We start from the raw sequence: 19,975 nt of genomic DNA, 5'->3' as shown, positions 1-19,975 counted from the left end.
ATCAAGCGTTTAATCTGCAAAAAAAATGTAAAAAATGAGTATTTTTTCATTAAAAAATAGGGGGTAGGGGTAACTAAAATCGGCTTTCTGAGTTAAAAGCATAAGATAAAGAAATTTTACTTCCATAAATTAAAAGAAAATAATATTTTCATCAATTCTACAAACATTCATACATATCTGATAACACACTTGGAAGAAATTGTATGAATTTGTTCTGCAAATGGTCAAAACCCAAAAAATCACGTAAAATCACATGTTGTGTTAAATTGATATCTTTGACCGATCATAGCACAAAAACGAATACACTGACATATAGTTGTTTTTTTTGCATTTTCTACTATGCCATTAACTCTTTTTTCCAAAAATCCATATAAGAAAAAAAGTTTAATACAGGAAATTTTTGACTTCTCAGAGGTGTACATCCGTAAGTCTTATATTGTAAGAAATTTGAAAAGTGGAAAAAAATACTTTTGGGGGGGGGGATAAACTATGATTTAATTAGATCTAAAACGAAATTGTGGAACTCGTAAAAACTGAATTTGAAAATATTTCCTCAAAGAAATAAAAGGTATTTTTGTATTGAGTTTGAAGATGTATCCTTTGGTAAATATGCCTGCACATGAACTAAACTTTGCATGACTCCATAAGTGCGACAGAAATAAAGGATGAAATTGCAGTTTTTCCTTTCTTCTGATTATAATAAATGGGGTAATACTGACATCCAAGTCATTCCTAACTTTGAACTGTTCTGCACATTATTGGCTGACATGAAGGAACAGAGTTTTTTAATTGAAATCAAGTTTTCTCTGAATACCACAAATATTGAATGGTAATGACTCCGTTTTTAATCTCTGTTAATGATTTACCTTTATGTGACAATGTTTAGTTGTTACTGACCACAATATATCTAGATGTAGCAGTATATACATTTTTACTGTTATAACGTCATTCACTCAAGAACCTATGTTCCTGGAAACTGGAATTATAACGTTATAATAGAACGTGATGAGTTTCCATGACGCCACAATACATGTGGGCAGAGATATGCAAGTTTTTCCGCAAACCAGACACACCTGTGTTACTTGATCAACAGCAGGTGTGGGCAGAGTTAACCAAGGCCTATGCAAATTTCAGGCCGTTACTTATATTGAACCGATCATTTATTACATGTAAAATGTTTCGAAAATGAAATTTGCTTCCGTTGATCAGACTAATGTAATGTATAATATAGTTATATACGATTCACAAAAATATATTGTAAATATAAGGAATAGTTTTCTATTTTGGTCAGGATATGAGGTGATAACTCCACTTCATTCATTTAATTGACACGTGCTTATCTGGACTTAGTCATCTCATAGCCCAACCAAAATATAAAAAAAAAACATTCCTTAAATGTAGCAGTAACTAATTGCACTGACGTTTTAAAACTAACCTCATATAACAGTGTTCTGTAACATTAATTAATGTAATTGTTTAGTTAAATTAAATCATTATTAAACATTTCTTTACCTGTTGTTTGTTGTACATTTGAACCATTAACATTAGTATGCGAACAACTTTTGGGAAGATTGAGTGAAATCTGGTGTTGAACCCCACTATATACTTATTATTCTTCATTCATTGTTAAAAATTATGTCATTCTAGAGGTGACGGGCATAGGTTCCTCACAATACTTTGTCGTTTTTTAAACAACTTTAGGCAAGCAAGCTACATATATATGCCAAATATAACGACTCTAGGCTTCATGGTTCTTTAAAAGAAGTCATTTTCAGTTTTCGACATATTTGAACCCCTTTACGTAGAAAGTGGGTGTCAAGGTCATTCATTTAAACAAACTTCATAGCCACCGACCTGAACAAACTACACACCATATTTCAAACTCTTAATTACCTCATGTGTCTTGAGAACGATTCACTCTAAGAAAACGACAGACGCCATGCTATCCCATAATGTTGCATGCAGTTTGTATGATATGAACAGTTCATTCAACACAAGTTAAAAGAAAACAAACACTTATTAGGTACACTGTAATTGTTTAATTCACTTAAATCCACATGAATGATTTCTCTTACGACTAACAATATCGATTTGAGGTAATCCGATCCATTCTTTAGACTGACTCGCCGACAGTTTTCTTCAAAAGTCTCTTTGAATCTTTGATGAATTGTCAGAAAATAGCAAACAATGATTATGCACTAAAAATGTTTGAAATCTGACGCTAGTTTTCGGTATTGGCATGCATTTCTTATTGTAAAGCATAAAATATATAGTCATGAGCATGTAGAAAACTGACATCATATGAGCAATCTCGTTCTATTTTGAAAGAAGCAGTCCCAACGATCGGTTAGGTTATCAGCAGCCCAAAGTCTCTTTGCGGCAAGTCTTTTTTCAAATCGAAGAGTTCTAAAAATGATTTGGGTCTGGAGTGTGTATATATATCCATTACCATACCTTATTGCAAATGAAACGAGTCATATGCCAGGTGATTGCTATTTACCTAAATGGAATGGTAAATGGAACCCTAAGCTGAAACTAATGATTTTTTTTAAAATATAAGTTTAGCACTTCGTGTTAGACTCTTAGTTCACTGATGCTTATGAAGGAATTTTCAGAAGTTCTTTGATACTAGAAAAACATACTTTTTATGTATCAAATGGCAAAAAATAAAAAAGAACCCATCTTTTTGTTAAAATGTTAAAACGATATTCACAGATAAATAAATACCGTTATCAATCTGTCAACATGGCACCACTTCACACACTTAAAAGTTCTGCGTACATGGCCAAGACAGCTCTATAGCATTAACACTTAGTAAATAAGGCACAGACACCACATTCTGTCAATGTGCACATGGCACATACAGCTTTCAAAACCCCTTCATATTCTGAATAATCCTGAAATATTTTGATGTCTTGTATACAAATAGAACTTAAAAACAACATGTCATCTGGCTAGTGTTGACCATACAGAGACATGTAGACAACCTGTCATCTGGCTAGTGTTGGTCTTACACAGATACGTGTAGACAGCCTATCATCTGGCTAGTGTTGATCATACACAGAGACATGTAGCCAACCTGGCATCTGGCTAGTGTTGATCAAACACAGAGACATGTAGACAACCTGTCACCGGGCTAGTGTTGATCATACGCAGAGACATGTAGACAACCTGTCATCTGGCTAGGGTGGATCATACACAGAGACATGTAGACAACCTGTCTCCGGACTAGTGTTGATCATACACAGAGACATGTATACAACCTGTCACCGGGCTAGTGTTGATCATACGCAGAGACATGTAGACAACCTGTCACCGGGCTAGTTTTGATCATACACAGAGACATGTAGACAACCTAGCATCTGGCTAGTGTTGATCATACACAGAGAAATGTAGCCAACCTGTCAACGGGCTATTGTTTATCATACATAGAGACATGTAGACAACCTGTAATCTGGCTAATGTTGGTCTTACACAGAGACATGTAGACAACCTGTCATCTGGCTAATGTTGATCATACAGAGACATGTAGACAACCTGCCAACGGGCTATTGTTTATCATACACAGAGACGTATAGACAACCTGTCATCTGGCTAGTGTTGATGATACACCGATACATGTAGACAACCTGTCATCTGGCTGGTGTGGATCATACACAGAGACATGTAGACAACCTGTCATCTGGCTATTGTTTATCATACACAGAGACATGTAGACAACCTATCATCTGGCTAGTGTTGATCATACACCGATACATGTAGACAACCTATCATCTGGCTAGTGTTGATCATACACAGAGACATGTAGAGACATGTAGACAACCTATCATCTGGCTAGTGTCGATCATACACAGAGACATGTAGACAACCTGTCATCTGGCTAGTGTTGATCATACACAGAGACATGTAGACAAACTTTCATCTGGCTAGTGTTGATCATACACAGAGACATGTAGACAACCTATCATCTGGCTAGTGTCTATCATACACAGAGACAAGTAGACAACCTGTCAACGGGCTATTGTTTATCATACACAGACATGTAGGCGCCCTGTCATCTGGCTAGTGGTGATCATACACAGAGACGTGTAGACAACCTGTCACCGGGCTCGTGTTGATCATACACAGAGACGTGTAGACAACCTGTCACCGGGCTCGTGTTGATCATACATAGAGACATGTAGACAACCTGTCACCAGGCTAGTGTTGATCATACACCGATACATGTAGACAACCTGTCATCTGGCTAGTGTTGATCATACATAGAGACATGTAGACAACCTGTCACCGGGCTAGTGTTGATCATACATAGTGACATGTAGACAACCTGTAATCTGGCTAATGTTGGTCTTACACAGAGACATGTAGACAACCTATAATCTTGCTAGTGTTGATCATACATAGAGACATGTAGACAACCTGTCATCTGGCTAGTGTTGATCATACACAGAGCCATGTAGACAATCTATCATCTGGCTAGTGTTGATCATACACAGAGACATGTAGACAAACTTTCATCTGGCTAGTGTTGATCATACACAGAGACATGTAGACAACCTGTCACCGGGCTAGTGTTGATCATACATAGAGACATGTAGACAACCTGTAATCTGGCTAATGTTGGTCTTACACAGAGACATGTAGACAACCTATAATCTTGCTAGTGTTGATCATACATAGAGACATGTAGACAACCTATCATCTTGCTAATGTTGATCATACACAGAGACATGTAGACAACCTATCATCTGGCTAATGTTGGTCTTACACAGAGACATGTAGACAACCTATCATCTTGCTTGTGTTGATCATACACAGAGACATGTAGACGACCTGTCATCTGGCTACTGTTGATCATACACAGAGACATGTAGCCAACCTGTCATCTGGCTAATGTTGGTCTCACACAGAGACATGTAGACAACCTATCAACACTAGCCAGATGATAGGTTGTGTACACGCATCTGTGTAAGACCAACACTAGCCAGATGACAGGTTGTCTACATGTCTCGGTGTATGATCAACACAAGCAAGATGATAGACTAGCCAGATGACAGGTTGTCTACACGTCTCTGTGAATGATAAACAATAGACCGTTGACAGGTTGTCTACATGTCTGTGTATGATCAACACTAGCCAGATGACCGGTTGTCTACATGTCTCTGTATGATCAACACTAGCAAGATGATAGGGTGTGTACATGTCTCTGTGTAAGACCAACACTAGCCAGATGACAGGTTGTATACATGTCTCTGTACGAACAACACTAGCAAGATGACAGGTTGGCTACATGTCTCTATGTATGATCAACACTAGCCCGGTGATAGGTTGTCTACATGTCTCTATGTATGATCAACACTAGCCAGATGAAAGGTTGTCTACATGTCTCTGTATGATCAACCCTAGCCAGATGACAGGTTGTCTACATGTATCGGTGTATGATCAACACTAGCCCGGTGATAGGTTGTCTACATGTCTCTATGTATGATCAACACTAGCCCGGTGACAGGCCGTCTACATGTCTCTGTGTATGATCAACACTAACCAGATGACAGGTCGTCTACATGTCTATGTGTATGATCAACACAAGCAAGATGATAGGTTGTCTACATGTCTCTATGTATGATCAACACTAGCCCGTTGACAGGTCGTCTACCTGTCTCTGTGTATGATCAACACTAGCAAGATGACAGGTTGGCTACATTTCTCTGTGTATGATCAACACTAGCCAGATGCCAGGTTGTCTACATGTCTCTGTGTAGGATCAACACTAGCCAGATGACAGGTTTTCTACACGTCTCTGTGTATGATAAACAATGGCCCGTTGACAGGTTGTCTACATGTCTCTGTCTGATCAACACTAGCCAGATGACAGGTCGTCTACATGTATCGGTGTATGATCAACACTAGCCCGGTGATAGGTTGTCTACATGTCTCTATGTATGATCAACACTAGCCAGATGACCGGTTGTCTACATGTCTCTGTATGATCAACATTAGACAGATGACAGGTTGTCTACATGTCTCGGTGTATGATCAACACAAGCAAGATGATAGGTTGTCTACATGTTTCTGTGTAAGACCAACATTAGCCAGGGTTGTCTACATGTCTCTGTGTATGGTAAACAATAGCCCGTTGACAGGTTGGCTACATGTCTCTGTGTATGAACAACACTAGCCAGATGATAGGTTGTGTACACGTATCTGTGGAAGACCAACACTAGCCAGATGACAGGTTGTATACATGTCTCTGTACGAACAACACTAGCAAGATGACAGGTTGGCTACATGTCTCTATGTATGATCAACACTAGCCCGGTGACAGGTCGTCTACATGTCTCTGTATGATCAACCCTAGCCAGATGACAGGTTGTCTACACGTCTCTGTGTCTGATAAACAATAGCCCGTTGACAGGTTGGCTACATGTCTCTGTGTATGAACAACACTAGCCAGATGATAGGTTGTCTACATGTGACAGGTTGTCTACATGTCTCTGTCTACATGTCTCTGTGTATGATCACGCTAGCCAGATGGCAGGTCGTCTACATGACTCTGTGTATAATCAACTCTAGCGAGATGATAGGTTGTCTACATGTCTCTATGTATGATCAACACTAGCCCGTTGACAGGTCGTCTACCTGTCTCTGTGTATGATCAACACTAGCTCGTTGACAGGTTGTCTACATGTCAAACGTTTTGATAGCTGCATGTTTGAAAAACTACTTCGCTGTACTAAACGTTTGGGGGTATACAGTGTCGACACCGATACCTGATTTGCGAAGGACCCTCAGGAGACATGTAGACAACCTGTCAACGAGCTAGTGTTGATCATACACAGAGACAGGTAGACGACCTGTCAACGGGCTAGTGTTGATCATACATAGAGACATGTAGACAACCTATCACCGGGCTAGTGTTGATCATACACCGATACATGTAGACGACCTGTCATCTGGCTAATGTTGATCATACACAGAGACATGTAGCCAACCTGTCAACGGGCTATTGTTTATCAGACACAGAGACGTGTAGACAACCTGTCATCTGGCTAGTGTTGATCATACACCGATACATGTAGACAATTCATGCTATAAAATTTAAAATGTATAAGAAATAGATTATAACAACCGATTACACAATCATGTATTGGGTAAAATATGAACGATAATCACAATATTAATTTACACTGTATATAAAAATTACTGTATATTGTAAATGTGATGCTATTAAAATATATTGAAAAAACACTATCTAAGGGTATGAATACGTACATTATTATCGGGGTATGTGTTTCAATGGCAGACAATGGCAAGCTATCGTGAGATAGAGGCAAGCTGTATTTTGTACAAAGTGTGAAAAAATGTAAATAATTAGGTATGTTCACACCATGAAGAGAATATCTGTCGTTTCTATCCTTTTTTTAAATTTTTTTTTATTATCATTCATATTTCCCCTACGATGACGACTTTGCTTATTGTTTTCTGTATCTGTAGTCTACCGGAAAGGCCTCAATCTTGAGTATAAACTTCCGGATACCTTCGAAGAAAAGCTTAACTCGAACTTGAAGTCATGACATCAAAACAAACAGAACAGACATAAAAACTTACCAAACAAACAGAACAGCCATAAAATAACCTTAAAAAACAAACAGAACAGCCATAAAATAACCTACGAAACAAACAGAACAGCCATAAAAACCTACCAAACAAACATAACAGCCATATAATAACCCACTAAACAGACAGAACAGCCATAAAAACCTACCAATCAAACAGAACAGCCATGTAAGAAACTACCAAACAAACAGAACAGCCATAAAAACCTACCAAACAAACAGAACAGCCATAAAATAGCATACCAAACAAACAGAACAGCCATAAAATAACCTACCAAACAAAAAGAGCAGCCATAAAATAACCTACAAAACAACTGGGGATGAAAGCGGGTGTTCCGGAAGAGTAAACACTGTTGTTATTTGCTACACTTTTCAATTACATACATTAAAGCACATGGAATTTGAATACAGCAACGAAAGACAATGTTAAAACTTTGCAAAGTTCCTCTATAGGAACCACTTGAGACATTAATGATTCGTACTTTGGGGTCAAGACTTAAAAATCTTCATTTAATGTTTAGTACAGCGAAGTAGTTTTTCAAACATGCAGCTATCAAAACGTTTGGGGGTATACAGTGTCGACACCGATACCTGATTTGCGAAGGACCCTCAGACCTTCGTCATAATTTGTTGTTACCTAATGTATCAAACAATTAAAGAAAGGGTTATCAATTGATTACTGTTTTCTCTTTTTCTTTAAAGACAACCCATCACCGATATATTGTATACCGGGAAATAGTCACTGCTGTTTAAATTTCGCCATTTTCGCCCAACGCTATGAGGGCGAATGTATCATAACAGCGAATTTCCGTAATCAACATCACAAACATAGGAATCAAATATGAAGAACAAAATTAATGACAGGACAATATGTATTTTACTGACGAAGGGCGAAAGTTTCCTGGTATACAGTATTTGAAAATGAGTCAAATGTTCAGATGTAAAAATATTTACGAAAGGATGTTCAACGCTACTTTAAACATTGTGTTATTAAACAAGATATATATATAATTAATCATATCAATGTTCATAATAAACACACTGAAATGTATATTTCATTACATAATTTGTTATTAGGTACTCATATATAGGATCTTACATGAGTTTCCAATTCATACGAGATTTATGAAACGAGTCTAAGATTGATTTTTTTCATTTTAGCGAGCCTCTGGCAGCGAGCCTCTGGCGAGCTAAAATGAATGATTCGTGACGGTTTCATAAATTTCATATGAAATGAAAACGATTGTAAGATCATTTTTTTTCCACATAATCAAGATTTGTGACATCTATTCATGTAAAACGACAATTTTCATATAACCCTGAAATGTAAAAAGCTGCCATTTTGACTCCAGGTCGTAAGTCTGTTACGGCATGTTCTTGTCCTAGGCGTAACGGCACAATTGAAACAATTGGAATTTACAACCAATCACAGGGCTGATAGGTGATTTTACATGGGTTAATACGTAAAAAATATGACATGGGTATATTCACTGGATAACACAGCACATAATGTGATAAAAGAATATTTTACCGTTCGTAGGGTTTTAATTGTCGGTATTATAAGATAAGATTATCAGATTTCACCAGTTTGTAATGACTTCAGATACCACTCGCAATTTTACAAAAACAAGAGCCTTAGAATGCATGCACCTGCATACACAAACGATATATAACAATAATACAACAGCGCTAAATTGGTACTTTAAGGAAAACATATATTTACTTGTACGACATAAGGCAGATCCAAAGAGCAAGTCTGTACTGCTTCGTCAGACCACGACAATAAATCAAACAAGATCAGTACTACAGAACAAATTCAAAGCTCCGTCCAAAATTCTGTAAGTAAAACACAAATTTTTCAATATTTCAAAATTTCTGAAATTAAAACCCGACACATATCAATACTGGTGATAAACACGATGTAAATAAATATATCTATAAAGATTTTACATACAATTTTACAAATATACAAATTAGAAGAAGAGAATTCTCAGCGTTTTTGTCTATTTTGTGTGTCGTTATATCATTGAATTTTGGTATGACTGGTAATATATAGCTGAAAGCTACAGAAAGTAGTTGGGAGATTAACGGAAAAGTTAGACACTACACCAACCTAGACACGAGTATGGAAATCTGGTTACTGTTTCCGTGAAAACGGTCAAGCTTACCTTCTTTCTTACTGGAACCTACCTTACAAAATACTCGGGGTTCTCACATTCCTGAAGTTCTCCGTCAATAGAAACTAGGCGATTGTAAATGCTAGATTCTCCTGGCTTTTCTTTCAATCTTATTTTAATTGACTGACACCGGCGTATTTTTATAAAGTCCTTTTCAAACTGAAACATAAGATGTTCATATTTAACCACAAACACCTCCCAACCTAACAAACGAGAGGTAGAGGAACTCCCTGTAAACCTGTTGACTTTGTCACTCGACATTTATTTTATAACAGGCTTTTTCTAACACCGTAAAACACTAATTACAAAATAAAATCATGATTTCGTTTTATATACTTTACCACTTTACTTTACTTGATCATAAGTGATACAGCTGAATAAATCAGTTTTCCAGTGAAAACCAAGCGGACAGCGATTACAAAATTTGCATCTAAACATACGTGATACACATTTCTTTATAAACAGAGTGGAGTCAACAGGCCCAATATCTACGACATTTCCTACCTTATTGACAATCAAAAGAATGGCATATGTACTTTGGTGACTATAACTGGAAGCATGGTATTGGAACCCGAGAAAACAACGTCCTTTAATATTATAATCAGCAGTCACATAAAATAAATGTCGAGTAATAACTCTTTGCAAAGACGTCATGTAAATACCACCCTTTATTTATTCATATATGTGCACATTGCGATGACTATCTGATTGCTTAATGTATGAAGGTGATTGTAAGCCTTTTTTTGTTTCACTATTATAACTAATACTATCATCCATATGTTGTAAGGCGCTTTAAAGTAATTTTACAAATTATATAAGGCGCTATATAAATGTTGTATATTATCATTATTATTATAAGATTGGAAAAGACTAGCCTTTAAAATTAACTTTAGATCATATTCAGTAGTTAAGATGGTTTGATCAACACAAGAGGCCCAACAGAGGCCTGTATCGCTCAGTCGGTATTCGGTGTTGTGACACGTTGAATACCAAGCATAAATTCATTTAAACAATCTTAATAGCCCTAGCCCTCTAGGCCCGAATACTTCAAGCAAAATATTGAACCTAGGTATCTTGGTTATTCATAAGAAATCGTCTAAATGGTTTTTATACATCTAAACTCTGTGATCTTGAAAGTGGGTAATGGTCATTTATAGGAACAAACATATAAAACAAGCTTAAACTTTGAAGCATTTGTTGTTAATAAATAAAGAGTCATTTTAAGTAAGACGCAAGTGAGAGAAAAAAAACACCGTTAAATGATGACAATACAGGTTTGCACAAGGATCAGAATTACATATGACATGTGCTTGCGGATGAGGAAGTTTCATTCAGATACAACATTCTACAAAATTATTAACGCAAAATGTAATTTGAAAACATTTATGACGGCTTCCGATAATGTTTCCTGGTGTACCAACATTGAAGTGTTCCAAATAGTTCGGCATATTCCTGACTTAGAATTGCTTGGTTGTCCGTTAATTAACAATGTAAAGAGTCCATTCGAAAGAAATATTTTTTTTTATCATTTATCATCACGCCACACGGAATTTTCTTAAACATTCCAAAATACCATTTCAAAATGTTCGTACTTCCTCAAAAGGCCCGCATGTCTTCATACCAGCAAGAGAAAATAACATTCATTGAACAAGAAATATTTTTCCTAGCCCTGTATTTTGAGAAAAAATAGAAACGAGAGCTCACAATGCATATTGAATCCTGTCAAAAACAGTTAATTAAATACCAGAGGAGAGGTATTAAATACAATGTGACAAATGACACTGAAATAAAGCGGAACATACTAGTGAATCAGTTAAATAAGAAAATTTCCCTCCCATCAACATGTGATTTTTATGATAATCGCAGCTTACCGCACCATCTTTTCTCGCATGAAGATCACGAAAATGTTGAAGCATTTGTAGCCAGCCCATACGTTCATAGATCACCATGAACATGTCTCCGTTGTGTTTCCTGGTGACGTTGCGTATGCAGGATTTAAAGAGGTTAAAGTGACCAGCATCATCCAGAAGTTGAAATGGCCAGCTCATGACCATGCTGGTCTCTTGATTTATTTTCTCTGAAAAAAAGTTTAATAACAACTAATGATGACTTTATAAACCACTGAGTTTGATAGATTATAGGGAGAGGTGTGATTTAGTTACGTTTTATAGACTAAAAGTAACGTAAGTCTGATTTGTGAGGTTTTATCGGCGTGGCAAAGGCTCAGAAGAAGAGATGATATTACATTGTATGACATCAAGATCATAATATATGAACACAATGAAAGCGGATTTCACATTCAGTCATTACTACTAAGAGGATGTTAAACTTAATGAGTCAACGTATGTTACACACAGAACCAATGAATCGCAACATACGGGACTGAATGACTGCAAATGTAACTACATGTTCTGGTTTCAAGGCAAAGGTTCGAGAAATAAGCTTTATGTGTGGCACATAAGCAAGGGCACTATTAATCTAGAAAGAGGCGTGATAAACATGCTCTGTGCATTTGACATGTATGACACACATAACCAAAGGGATAACAGATTATGTATGTGTGATAAACATCTTAAACTCCAGATATAAGATTTAAGTGACTCCCCTCCCCAGGCATTCAATGATAGCACGTCACCATACTACTATAACATTGTATATTTACCCTCTTCAAACACAAATTCCTCGTGTTGCTCTGATCCGTCTCTCATCGTGATCCTTTTTCTGAAAGTTGTTAACTGTATAAGTATCATTTTGTTACTTTAAAGGAGAAAAGGGCCGATTCCGGACACACAATAAAAAAAAAAACATATAGAAAGGTCAGTGGTAAAACATTTGGTAGATTTTACACTTAATATTTGATACATAAAAATAATGTATTATTGATCAAGACACTACCTTATGTTCATGGTGAACTCCGCTTCAGTATGTCGTATGCCTCTTAACATAAAGACAAACGGTAATGCTGAAGATAAAAAAAAGATATAGGCACCCACTCAAATACATGAAATTGTAACAGAGAACTTCATGTTTAACAATGAAATATAAACTAAAAACATGTCTTTGACTTGTTTTGAAACCAAAATCTCATGTCTCCCAGGAACAGTAACAATGAATATCACTGGTAAACTTGTGGAGGTATTAAAGCAAATGTCGTAAACGAATCATTCAAAAGTCGTATAAAAACAAATTGTTATTTGGCGACTCGCCTTGCATTACAAACTCAGGTCACGTGACATTACAAAATTAATTTTATGAGGAATTATCAACATTGACTAAGCAAATGAATCTGATCGCCAACAGTATTCAGGTATATAGAGCATAGTGATAATCCATAGCAATAAAGTTATAAAGTAATCAAGTAACAAACTATACCCAATAGCAATAATGTTATATTGTAATCAAGTAACAAACTATACCCTATAGCAATAATGTTATATAGTAATAAAGTAACAAACTATACCCCATAGAAATAATGTTATAAAGTAATCAAGTAACAAAGTATAACCCATAGCAATAATGTTATATAGTAATAAAGTAACAAACTATACCCCATAGAAATAATGTTATATAATAATCAAGTCACAAAGAATTCCCCATAGCAATAAGGTTATATAGTAATCAAGTAACAAAGAATTCCCCATAGCAATAAGGTTATATAGTAATCAAGTCACAAAGAATTCCCCATAGCAATAAGGTTATATAGTAATCAAGTAACAAAGAATTCCCCATAGCAATAATGTTATATAGTAATCAAGTAACAAAGAATTCCCCATAGCAATAAGGTTATATAGTAATCAAGTAACAAAGAATTCTCCATAGCAATAATGTTATATAATAATCAAGTAACAAAGAATTTCCCATAGCAATAATGTTAATAAAGTTATATAATGATCAAGTAACAAAGAATTCCGCAGAGCAATAATGTTAAATAATAATCAAGTTACAAAGAATTCTCCATAGCAATAATGTTATATAGTAATAAAGTAACAAAGAATTACACTTAGCAATAATGTTAATAATGTTATATAATAATCAAGTAACAAAGAATTCCCCATAGCAATGATGTTATATAGTGATAAAGTGACAAAGAATTCTCCATAGCAATAATGTTACATAATAATCAAGTAACAAAGAATTACACTTAGCATTAATGTTAATAATGTTATATAATAATCAAGTTCAAAGAATTCCCCATAGCAATAATGTTATATAATAATCAAGTAACAAAGAATTCCCCAGAGCAATAATGTTATATAGTAATCAAGTAACAAACTATAACCCATAGCAATAATGTTATATAATAATCAAGTTCAAAGAATTCCCCATAGCAATAATGTTATGTAGTGATAAAGTTACAAAAAATTCCCCATAGCAATAATGTTATATAATAATCAAGTAACAAAGAATTCCCCATAGCAATAATGTTATATAATAATCAAGTTACAAAAAAATCCCTATAGCAATAATGTGATACAGTAATCAAGTTACAAACTATACCCCATAGAAATAATGTTATATATTAATAAAGTAACAAAGTATACCCCATAGCAATAATGTGATACAGTAATCAAGTTACAAAGTATTCCCCATAGCAATAATGTGATACAGTAATCAAGTTACAAAGTATACCCCATAGCAATCAGTCGACAAACTTCTATTAACTATTTACTTAAAACTGTTTCCTCTTACCTTGCCTGTATTAAAACTTCCAGATTTACAAGCTGTGGGACGATTTTTGATGAACTGCAATGCCATTATCCATAATAACAAACGTTATTGCTAGTCTGTTTTATTGTAACTGTATTTGGGTGGAAGCAAGTACCCTACCACTGTCAATGTTCAAAGACAGTATTCATTGCCTGTTAATGTCACAAGCTATGACTTAACTGTATTTGGGTGGAAACAGCAATAAAAGAAGAGAACACTGATGTGTCAAAAAACAATTCCTCAAACTCAAATTTGTTGAAACTAGGCAAAATATGATAAAATGATATTATCAACATGGAGACAATTGAAAAACTACAACGAGAATAGACCAGGTGTTCAAAAGGAATACACATCTTCTAGTCCATCAAAGTGAAACACGCCGTGTAAATATAGGTACAATCCAAGTCATGCCACAAAACAAGAAACGGAATAGTGACAAGGAAACAGTGAAGGTCACTAATGAGCACAATCAAACACATTGACCATCATATAACACCAGAAATATTATACCATAACACTTATCTATATATCATCGTAACTCTATAAAAAATGTATGTAGTAAATTTGTACATCAGCAGCACACACCTATCAGAACAAAGCCCTTTTATACCACATCAACCCCGACCTGTGAACACAAGGAGTGGGGTTAGTAAAGGGTGTGTATACCAGGTACTTTATGTCTGCTGGAGTCTATCCCCTTTATTTATATCATGTTATAGCTGTAACGTAATCTCACCTAGGTAGCGGGCAGCCTTCAACCAGCGAAGCTTTTTGTCTGCAATATACATCATGTCTGCGGCCAGTCCTATCCCAAACACACAGCCACTGTACCCTACCAGTCTACTGTCAGCATAGGTGGCCAGTATCCTGTTGGTCCGTATTTTACCTGGGATTTTGTTTTGTTAAGGAAGAAGAACAAATGCTATTAAAACCTTGATGGTCCTGTAATTCTGCCCTCCCCTGCGGGGGGACCTTTCTACCCTAGTCTGATAACAGGTAGATCTATAGAGTATTAGAGCACTACCTCAACTATCAATGGGGAAGCCTCTTTCCATTGCTTTTGTTATGGGCAGACTTGGTATGTACCAGTTTTTAATTCTACTATCACATTGGTAGCAAAATAGTAATGATTAAAGGGACCCCTTCATTAATGAAAATGAATCTCGCTGTATTGATATTTACCCTTCGACCAACACACCAGAAACACAGTTAAATTACAGTATTACTTTCACTTTCATGTGATTCTAAAATTTTCAGAGAAAATTTTATTCTGATGCCAGAGTCAAAACTAAGCATTACCGATTGTTTTTTGCCGACTGATGGAAGTAATTTGAATGCGTGCCTACCAACTACTGTTCGTAATAGTACTTACCCCTAATAACATGGAGTGTGGCTGTGAGGACATCTTGACATCCAATGAGACCTTCTGCCACTCCATTTCCTGTTCCTGTAAAAGTATCGGAAGTCAATATGTAAAACAACGTAAAAAACAACATTCAGATCTGTGGTATGAAATTGTTTATTGATAATTCTTAAAACTATCCTTTTAAAACAATCTTTCAAGACAAGTAGCGGTTTAAAGAAGATCAGCATCATGCTAAGTGAGTACAAAAAGCCTAATTGTGGTTTATACTAACCTCTGAACACCTACATGATGTACCTGTAGGTATAACAGTCAGTGACTGTGAGGTCCTGACCTACACCTGAACACTTACCTGTAGGTATCACAGCCTGTGACTGTGAGGTCCTGACGACCTACACCTGAACACTTACCTGTAGGTATAACAGTCAGTGACTGTGAGGACCTGACCTACACCTGAACACTTACCTGTAGGTATCACAGCCTGTGACTGTGAGGTCCTGACGACCTACACCTGACCACTTACCTGTAGGTATAACAGTCAGTGACTGTGAGGTCCTGACCTACACCTGAACACTTACTTGTAGGTATAACAGCCTGTGACTGTGAGGTCCTGACCTACACCTGAACACTCACCTGTAGGTATCACAGTCTGTGACTGTGAGGGCCTGACTTACACCTGAACACTTACCTGTAGGTATTACAGCCAGTGACTGTGAGGTCCTGACGACCTACACCTGAACACTTACCTGTAGGTATAACAGCCAGTGACTGTAAGGTCCTGACCTACACCTGAACACTTACCTGTAGGTATAACAGCCAGTGGTGTGGATACCCTCTGGAGTTTAGCTGTAGGATCATTGTAGTCTACACCAGCTTCCTCTTGGGTTTTCCTCATCAGGACATTTATAATTTCTGTGAACGTGCCATCTCCTCCCATCATCACAATCCTGCAGACAAACAATAGAAAAATCCTCAAATTAATGATAATATTTTTCATGCAACACAAGTAATACAGTGTATATACAAGATTATTTGTTTTCATCAAGAGATTGACAGATCACTCACCCATCCATGGACTTGTAGTCATATGTTTTGAGAACCTCAATCAGATGTTTGGGTCTTTCCGAAACTGAAGTGTAAGACTGAAGTTGAGTTATAAGACTAAAAACTCAGAAAGGTAATGGTGACTAGGACTTAAACTTATCAGATATAAAATGTATACTACATTGTTTATACATGTAACTGTGGTAGATGTCCATTTACTCGATGTAGACTTAACATTAACTGTACATGTGCAGATTTAACACTTAACTGGATGATTAACTAACAGTTACTAAATGTAAACTAACTGAATATAGAACTAAGAACAAGAAACACTAACAAGGTAAAAACAACACTAACTAGATGTATTTTATTTTTAAACAATAATTTCAAAGTCTATTAAAACAATTCCTCCATTTTTTCAATGCAAGGAAAATTAAATTTGGAACATTAGATATAGAAACATTATTCAATAAGTACTGTACCTATGAGATGGCAGGAAATGTTGGCAAGCTCAAACAAAGGTGTCATTACGGTATCATACATAGTCCGGGCCTGTCTCTTCCCACCGATAGGGTTCATCAGAACGAGCAGCTTGTTTGGTCTCGTTTCTACCACTGTGGACACAACAACACAACAATTACGTGATAAATTCTCCAAATACAATAACATTAAATGAATAAAACAATACATCACAAACCTTTATCAAATACAATAACATTAAATGAATAAAACAACACATCACATACCTTTATCAAACTTGGCTTGCACTTTTTCCAGTATTATTTTGTAATCACATTCCTTCTCCGAGCTTGGAGATATCTTAACAGTGGCGTGACTCCATTTTGGATCATCTGGAACCTTCTTGATATAATGGATGATGGTTGATGAGGAGGAGGAAGGATTGGGATGATCTACAAATGATTCTGTTGATCCTGTACAAGTTGAGTCTTCCTTCTTTATGGCGATTATATCATCAAAGGCCAAGGTAACTGTGAAAATAGATCAATATGTTTAGAACAGAAAATATTCTACAATATTTCAGAATATAGTTTGGTTTACAGAGATAGATCTCTATTACTCAGGTTCTGGAATGTTTTGGTTCTGATAGTATATATTACATAACACAGTGTGACAATCATGCATGCACTTGCATACATTTCCCTTTACTAGAGATTTGCAGGTATTGAGTACACATACATTTCGCTTTACTAGAGATTTGCAAGTATTGAGTACACATACATTTCGCTTTACTAGAGATTTGCAGGTATTGAGTACACATACATTTCCCTTTACTAGAGATTTGCAGGTGTTGAGTACACATACATGTACATTTACCACTTAAAAAGTATATTTGTTATGAAAACCCTGTATTGCTCACCTGTTTAGTTAAACAATTTTGAAGGTAAAACATTATTATCATAAACAGTAAAACATGTTTTGCAAATTTCTTCCATTTTGAGCCCTGCCTCTCAGCAACAAGAAAGACTACACCCATCTTTTCTATGATGTTTGGTTCCCTAGTTCAAAGAATGCTTCATAGCATACAATATGATCAACTGGTCGGGAAGAATAGCCTTTTGTCAGAATAGCCTTTTGTCGACATATCAGAATCTCAACAGATTTCATGTTATGGTCCTATGACTAGTTACAAGGGTGATGCGTTACCCAAGGGCTGATTCCAGATGCCTGAATGTATTTGTCTCTTAATGCTCAGCAGATATATATGTAATTATAGGATGGGGATCATGGTCACTTCCAAGACAGGACTCCGGAATTATGTTCCCAGGCTGAGGTGGGACCTTATCAATGTACTCATGTGGTTTAATATTATTGGAACTTTGATTGTTTTAAGTAACACAGCTTTACACACAGCACATAAATACACATACATGAATGGTCAGCAGCATCAACACTGGATCCCTTCTCATCAGGACACGGTTCAATGGTCTTCGGCAATAACACCACAGTGTCATCCTCCACTGTACAGTAACACAGAATCCCGTCGGACTTCACCTCCAGTCGGACGGACATTGTAACCACAGGTGATACAACCAACTGTATTCAGAAAATTATCCCAAAAACAGGTTTAAAGATCAAGAGCATAAAAAGTTTTCATTCTTATGGAATTTCATCTTTATTATCAATTATTTATAAACTGTTTAAATGTCATATTTACATTCAAAACAATAACAAAAGTCTATTGTTAAATTTTGGAAGGTTAAAAATCTTTTTTTTTTTAATGGTGCAACAGTAGTTGTGTGGGGTGTTTTTTCTATGTTAACCATTTCTGTCAGGTCAATTAACCAAATACTTTAACAGTATGACAAAAAGATCCGAACAGTTTTCAAATGGATTTTTTTTATCATGTACATTCAGACACCCACCGATTTTTGTGCATCTGTGTCAACATTTCAACGATATTTGCTAAAAAGAACCTTGTAAACCCATTGCATCAAGCTAAAATGACCGCTTATAGAGTCTAAAGTTTTCAGTCCTAGCAGTACAACTAAATGAGACGAAATGTTGATATTGAATTCTTACATAGTTACAAAGAACCTAGTATCAACAATCAACTCTGGTATGACGCTGATCACCAAGACTCTGAGTTATTGCGATAACTTCTGACGCAAGATCATTCTAATGCTAAAGTGGTATATGTTTAGGTCACATGTTTGTTTCATTTATACTTTAAAGATCTCCAGAATTAAGGAGTGTGCAAATCCTAGCAGGTGAACACTTTGTGTATCGTTTTTAAATGCAGACGCAAGAGCTTGAAATCATATGCAATGATCAGATATATTAATTGCCTTGTTGATATTTTTAGTCCACACTAATTTAAACCGGTAGAGTTCTTTCTCTCGTTCACGATATATTTACCTTTTTCTGGACTCGGTTTTGGTCACAAGAAGTGAAAGTTTGACTGAATCAATTTAGAACTGGTGTAAATCGACGGCATCTAAAACAAACAAAGTATGGATACATTATGTAGGATGAGCTAATGTTCAGCTCGACCTACTTTCTCTTTGTGATCTGCATCTGTGGTATGTTTTAATTTATTGCGACTTAGT

General features: G+C 36.0%; 1 protein-coding gene across 1 annotated transcript; it reads right to left on the bottom strand.

The window, feature by feature from the left end:
* Positions 1 to 9,119: 9,119 nt before the first annotated feature.
* On the bottom strand, positions 9,120 to 19,913 carry LOC110443548 (ceramide kinase-like). The gene is made up of 13 exons (XM_021487825.1): positions 19,785 to 19,913; positions 18,797 to 18,962; positions 17,654 to 17,896; positions 17,390 to 17,521; positions 16,929 to 16,992; positions 16,665 to 16,810; positions 15,873 to 15,947; positions 15,237 to 15,386; positions 12,689 to 12,755; positions 12,456 to 12,514; positions 11,665 to 11,870; positions 9,807 to 9,952; positions 9,120 to 9,452 (listed from the first exon to the last, which is right to left on the bottom strand). The coding sequence occupies exons 2-13, from the start codon at positions 18,936 to 18,938 to the stop codon at positions 9,404 to 9,406; spliced, it is 1,479 nt and encodes a 492-aa protein (XP_021343500.1). The 5' UTR covers positions 18,939 to 18,962; positions 19,785 to 19,913; the 3' UTR covers positions 9,120 to 9,403.
* Between the last annotated feature and the right edge of the window lie 62 nt (positions 19,914 to 19,975).

The sequence above is a fragment of the Mizuhopecten yessoensis genome, unplaced genomic scaffold (assembly GCF_002113885.1).
Source record: "Mizuhopecten yessoensis strain PY_sf001 unplaced genomic scaffold, ASM211388v2 scaffold1961, whole genome shotgun sequence".
Lineage (NCBI taxonomy): Eukaryota > Metazoa > Mollusca > Bivalvia > Pectinida > Pectinidae > Mizuhopecten > Mizuhopecten yessoensis.
This window is presented reverse-complemented; position numbering and strand designations above follow the sequence as displayed.

Coding starts and splice junctions, on each gene's coding strand:
- LOC110443548 (XM_021487825.1), bottom strand. CDS start 18,938: ATGTCCGTCCGACTGGAGGTGAAGTCCGACGGGATTCTGTGTTACTGT. Junction 17,522..17,653: donor GCAAGCCAAGTTTGATAAAG/GTATGTGATGTG, acceptor TTGTGTCCACAG/TGGTAGAAACGAGACCAAAC. Junction 9,453..9,806: donor AACCCCGAGTATTTTGTAAG/GTAGGTTCCAGT, acceptor TTTTACTTACAG/AATTTTGGACGGAGCTTTGA.